Source organism: Morone saxatilis, unplaced genomic scaffold (assembly GCF_004916995.1).
Source record: "Morone saxatilis isolate NCDOM2014 unplaced genomic scaffold, NCSU_SB_2.0 Contig1, whole genome shotgun sequence".
Lineage (NCBI taxonomy): Eukaryota > Metazoa > Chordata > Actinopteri > Moronidae > Morone > Morone saxatilis.
Window position 1 is genome coordinate 21235540 of NW_023339651.1, and position 6719 is coordinate 21242258.

The 6719-nt window shown below is 42.4% G+C and overlaps 1 protein-coding gene across 1 annotated transcript in view; it reads right to left on the reverse strand.

Moving 5' to 3' along the window:
• LOC118334442 (coiled-coil domain-containing protein 57-like) overlaps window positions 1–6719 on the reverse strand; it is a 17783-nt gene that overhangs the window by 1452 nt on the left and 9612 nt on the right. Inside the window, exons 8-11 of the mRNA XM_035670359.1 lie at window positions 5010–5210; window positions 4615–4773; window positions 4217–4379; window positions 2927–3019 (exon numbers count right to left, since the gene is read on the reverse strand). Of these exons, the coding sequence (XP_035526252.1) occupies window positions 2927–3019; window positions 4217–4379; window positions 4615–4773; window positions 5010–5210 (616 nt within the window). The remainder of the gene's footprint in view (window positions 1–2926; window positions 3020–4216; window positions 4380–4614; window positions 4774–5009; window positions 5211–6719) is intronic.

Below are 6719 nucleotides of genomic sequence, written 5' to 3' on the forward strand. Positions count from 1 at the left end.
CTATACCGACTGAGCTAACCGGGCCCCAGCACTGACATATGTTACTTAACACTACTGCACTAAATTTAGGATGGAAAAAAAATGTTACATGAAAGTCATAACCACTTTTAGTTAGCTCCCACCATCAAGTCACACATTTTAAAATATCAATATTTCAGCTTTAAAAGACAAAAATACAGCTGCTGACAGCAGCATAACGTCTCAAAGCTACTGGCCCAACACAGGGCGGAGCATGGCAGGGACTTCCTCTTTCCAAACTCTAGACACTCAAATGGTGCCAACCTGCCCTATTTAGGACTAATTCAGGACTTGTCTTGAGTCAGGAGACATCACTGCAGACCCATCACACCCTGGACACAACACGTTCCAACTTCTCCCCTCTGGTAGGCGCTATAGAGCACTGTATGCCAAAAACAACCAGATACATGATACACATCTGAGAATGAATGGACATGGATAGTACTTTTCCATTATAAATGTTTTTCATTCCTGCTAATGTGCACAGCTGTGAGAACATCTGTATGACGTTTGTACTTTAAAATGGTCTGTTCTCACTCAAATGTGGTGGATTAGCTGTAACATTATATTTAGTATTGTATAGTTTGAACATGGCTGATATAATGTTTGAACATTCTCACAGAAATTTGGAACATGCAGCCTAACATCTTTGAATAACAAGTCACCAAATATATCATGCCTCGCTGTGTAGAGCCTCATTCCAGGTATTTAGTCTAAGTATTTTTTTGGTCATTTGAGAAGGTTTACATGGACAAGACCTTGATATGTTTTTCCTCTCGGTGCCAATGTGGCTTTCAGAGGCTGCTATGTTGGGGAGTCACTGAGCCTGACTGAAAGGCCACCATACCTCTAGGATGCTCAAAGAAAAGGCCGAAGGCCAAACACAGGACAGCATTGAACACACTCTAAGGGAACAGGGCATCAGCTGGATTATTAATACAACACCCCATGTAATATATGAGTGTATGTTAGCCTGTAATAAGTTTGTTAGTCCTTATGAGAATAATAAAATGTCAAATTATTAGCATTATTGGCTCAACGGTGATCCATATCATCTGATAATACATTTTGAGAAAGATCATTTGCAGATATTCCACATGTTGTAGCTCTCTGATACTCAGATCCTGGGAAAAGGGTGAAAATACTGCAAGATTGGACAGTTGGATTTGTTCCAAAGCTAAGTATGGTTCTTTAGGGAGTACAATCTGTGGCTAAAGGACCATTTGAGTGTCCGTATCATGGTAAGTAAACCTACAGAGCAGAGAAATAGGAATGGGAAGTTCCACTCAAACAGAAACGTGTCTAGGGAACAACTCTAATTCAGTGACCGGTATCATTGCTGGGAACACACTGAACTGATCAACCCGCTATGCACTAAATTGAGATGTCACAACATGTCTCATCTTACCTATACAACAGATACCTCCGTTTACAGAGGTGACATGTTGGCCTGAGGATAGTGTAAGAGGTCATGAAAAGGAAAGAATTTGTCCTCATTTCATTTTGTGGCAATCTGCCAAACAGAATATGAGCCTCAAACAAATGGTTGTCACCCTCTGGGGGATATCCAAAACAGATTTCACAGCAATCTAGTCAATAATTGTCCAGATTCCTTGATCTGGACTATTTACAGTATTTACAGTCATGAGTGGGCAGAGCTTCCGGGTTTAAGAATTGAGGCCAATGCTGCGGAGGCTAGTGTCCTTAATCTAATGTCATTTAAAGGTCCAGTGTGTAGGATTTAGTGGCATCTAGCACTGAAGTTGCATATTGCAACTAACTGGACACTGCTTGCATCTGTATTTGACGACCTAGGCATGAAAATGGGCTGTAAAGTGTGTAGGAGAAACTACGGTGGCTGTGAAACTACCTATAGCCAGTGTTTGGTTTGTCCATTCTGGGCTACGGCAAAAGCATGGCGGTTCAACATGACAGACTCCAGAGAAGGCGACCCGCAGTGTCTTCGGGCTGAGAGGAGTCTTTTTTTAAAGTCTTCCTTTAACACCAGGAGGCGGAGCATGGCAGGGACTTCCTCTTTCCAAACTCTAGACAATAAACTTGACTAGATTCAAACCACAGTTTCTGGCCAGGAACAATTTAGGTGTGTTACACAGAACCACCTGAGTTCTGTTTGGAAGAAGGGCAGGCAAAAATACTTGGCAGGGGATTGGATGAACCCTCTGTCACGGGGGGAACTTCAACCAGTTAGAAAATGGTGCCAACCTGCCCTATTTAGGACTAATTCAGGACTTGTCTTGAGTCAGGAGACATCACTGCAGACCCATCACACCCTGGACACAACACGTTCCAACTTCTCACTTTCTCTTCTCCAAGTCTTCCTTTCCTTCCTCATCTGCTGAGGGGTTAAGTTTCCTTGTGGGCAAACTCACTAACCAGAGCAAATCAGTTCCACTCCATCTGAATTCCACACACAAAACAGGACATGCTGCTTATGCCAACCGGAACAGCTCTGTGCGGCACATAATTAAAATACCAAGTGTTCCAGCAGCCTCATAAATGTGTTCAATGAAGGGAAATTAATTGAAAATGCCATAAGAAGGAAACATGAATGTGTTAATATTTCAAATATAAAGGTAACATAACATTTAGAGGGTTTATGCCACTGAGCTGGACCACTTTACCTCTTTGGTTTGCTAACTGGCTATTTCCTCTATAAAATCAGATAAGCCATAGATGTGGTCACATCCCTGAGGAATGATGCACAAACAAGCAAACAGTGGACACAGTGAAGTCCACATACCACCGAAGTCCTGCTCATTGTGTGCGACTGGGACCAGTACAGTGTGTTTGTGTCCGTGCGGAGGACTAAAAACAAGACGGAGCATGCCTGGTAGGCACTTTTTAATGTTCTATTAGTCTGCACAGCGTAAGGTGGATGTATTCTCACCTGTATTGCCTGGTCTCTCTCCGTCTTAACAGAACGTAGTAAGACAGTCAACTCCTGCAGCTCTTGTTCTTTCTCCTTCAGCTCTGCTTTAGCCTGAGAGAGACCAACATAAAACCTCTATTAGTATCAACTACATCAGCCTGAGCCTTCAAACCAGTACAGACACAGAGGTGGTTCTATTTCTATCTCAGCACCCTTGACAAAGATCAATGCACTCACTGAATCACCACTGTGAGTACAGTGTCTCGGGGCACTACAGCATTTGTTCACATGAGGGAACGTATTTTCAGTCAATAAACAGTGACAGTTGTAGTATATTTTCTATAGTTAAATCCTAAACTTGCAAGGAAATATGATGAGAGTAATAAACGGTATGATCCATGTGATTCAGGATATTTAAACCTAAAACTTCAGCTGCTGCCAACTCACTCAAAAGTGTAAATGAAAAAAATCTTATAAATACAGGCTTATGTACGGGCTTTTGGCCTTTATCTGGCAAAAAATGTGGCTAGGTGAGCTACCGGGCACCCCCCTTACTGTGTGTTATTAACAATGCAACATGTTTCAGATACTGTAGATGTCTTGTCTGTCCTCAGAATTAGCAGCTGTCAGTACTTTCTCTGTAGAGCATTTGTATTTATCTCCTTACCTTCACAAGTCAATAGTGAGTTATTTTCTGCTCTGTGAGATTCAGTTCCAACAAAATCAAAGTGGATTAAAACTGGACAAAAATCAGCGGAAATTCTCTATAGTTGCACCTGTGGATGTGCAGATAACAACTTCACTTCTTACTACTGGATGCTGTGTCAATTGTTTTACACTTTCCTGATGTTTAGTTGGTTTTGAACTATATAAAGTGAGGAAAAATGTTATTTTATGTTATTTACCATTAATTAGCTACAGGTACACAGTCACATCAAGATGCTTATGTAGAAAACCATAAATATGTTTATCCTTCACATTTGCATATTTGCAAACTTTTCTTTTCTTGATCAGATTTCATCAGGATTGGATTTCCATTGGCTCTATTTTAAAACTGTTCCTTAAAATGCAATAGGGAGATAGGCAAATCTTGCAAACACACAAGAATGACACACAAACAGCGACTCCATCCAGGTATCCATATAGGTTTTCTGAAAATCAGTTGCTAAAGTCTCAGTGTTTATCTTTTTCAATACAAAGCAGCATTCACATTTAAAAACCTACAGTAGGCGAACCCTACAATGAATGTGCGCCAGTAAATCCACATGCATTGTACAGGGGGGGTTGTTTGACGTATGAGAGGCTGACCTGGTCTCTTGCATTGCTCAGGTCTTGTATTAGCTGCTCATTAGCAAGGTAGAGTTCAGCCTTCAGGTCCTCACAGCGTCTCTGCCACTCCAGTTCCACCTGGACTCTCTTCTGCTCTAAGGCCCTCTCTCTCTTCAGACCAGCACTCAGCTGCTGCTTGTACCTGACAACACATATAGAGGACATTTCATAAATCATAGCAACGACTCAGACTAGGTCATATAATTCATGTCTTCGAAGCTACATAATCATCACAATGCTTACCCCCCTCTTCACTGTAACCTCTGTGTTCTCCTGAGGATAAAGGTACTAAATCACTGTGTTTTACCCATCCTCTCCTCCATCTCTTTCTTCTTCATTTCTTAATATCTACCACAATATTCCTGCTGTCTTCTTACCCCTCCATCTCCTCCTTGATCCTGTCCAGCTCAGTCTTAAGTTTGGTTTCTCTCTCCTGCAGGGTAATGACCTCTGTATCCTTGACAACCATCTCACTGGAGACCTGACTGATGTACTTGTCCCATCCAGTCCGGGTGGTTTCTACCTCTGTGTGAAGCCTTTGAAACAAGCACACACACATGCACGCACATACACAGGATCAACTAGTTACTTGTTACATCAGCACAGGTCATAGCTGCTGGTGTCTGTACACATTAAATTAGCAACCACATACAGTACACACACTGTATATAAAATACACACAGAATCATACAAACTAAAGCTCCACAGATATCAGGTTTGTTAATGCCAATATGATGATTTTTGGCTTTTTCGTGGGATCTGTCTGTCTCACCTCTGGATTGTCTTATCTTTCTGTTCCATGGCCTCCTGCTGGGTTCTCTGTGAACAGCGTACTTGTGCAGCCAGAACTTCCATATTCTCCTGTAGTTTGACAATGCGTTTCTTAGCCTTCTGCAGCTCCTCTGTGTGGGCCTGACACCGAACCTCCAGCTGCGCATCACGCTCCTTCAGAGCTTGCACCACAGCCTCATATCTTAACAGAAACAGGCGGACAGTTAGACATTAGGGGACATTTAGAGGACTTATGCACAGCTTCATGCACAGCTGACTTGACTTTAATGCCCAAGGTGAATGAACAGTTATTACCCCTACCACTGAATGAAATAGGAACAGCAACCAACTTTGAGGTTGCTGAGCGACTTAAGCCTTTCAATTTATGTTGACCCACCACAGATTTCAAAAAATGAAATAGGTTACCATGTACATATATTATATAACATTTGCTGATGTTCTAGTCTGATATTTTATTTTTATTTAACCTTTATTTATCCAGATAAGTTGATTGAGCAAAAATGTGTCTTTCACAGAAACACCCTGCAACAAGTAAAAGGTCAGATAGACACATTAATAAATTACATGTCCGACTAAACTGCATGACACCGGAGTACTTACTGAATGTAACTCCGCCTGGGTGCTCTGAGATCTTTGCACACTGCCGAATCAGGAGGTAGAAACCACTTACTAAAAAAGACCAGCATGCACCCGCTGCTTATCTCCCTTTTAAACTCAGCCACAGGAATAGAACAAGAGCCAGCTAGGCCTCTAGTTAATGGGGCTACAAAAATACTCATAGAACTGGAGTTACATCCAGGAACTACTTTCAATTTTGTACATGCTACGCCCTCCAACAGGCTTCGCTATTGGTTACCACTGGCGGCGAAGGCCTGAAATCCATGCATACTACAACTGAGACCCACCTGCTGGACGAAAAGGAGTTAAAGGCCCAGTACGGCAGTGTGTAACATTTAGGAGGATCTATTATATGTATATATATAGTATGTTTTCATTAGTGTATAATCACCTGAAAATAAAAATCCTTGTGTTTTCATTACCTTAGAATAAGCTGTTTTTATCTACCGAGGGAGTGGGTCTTCTTCTTGCGGAGTCTGCCATGTTGAACCACCATGTTTCTACAGTAGCCCATAATAGACAAACCAACGACTGGCTCAAGATAGGGCCTTGTTTGGAACAGGAGGATGAGATGAGGGTGTTGCAATCAGCAACTACATGTCTAAATGGCACTAAATCCTACATATTGGTCCTTTAAGTGGCCAGGAAACTGGACAACCATCCACCTGGGGGTCCCTCAGTAAGCAGACCTAAGACGACAAAGATTTCCCCCAAAAATTTCTGCAGATCCCACTGGGGAACAAGGTGACAGGTAGAGGGCCACAGGCCAACCACCCTTGACCCTTGTCAAGCAGACCTGCAGAGATGAAATACATCCTGCCAGAGGCAAGGACCCAGGTTGATGGCACTGTCCTAGCACCGACTTGTGAACCCACACCCAAAGCACCGAATACATGTCCTGGGAGTGGAGGAGTTTCATGCGTTTCTGTGGAACCATTGCATTGCATTGAGACTTAAGCTGCTCAGCTGCTTCCTCTCAGCCGTTAAAGCATGAGGTAGTGTGAGGTAGGGGCGAGATGACAAAGAAACCCCAGCTTAAAAATGATTATTAATGTTCATCATCATCAGTCAC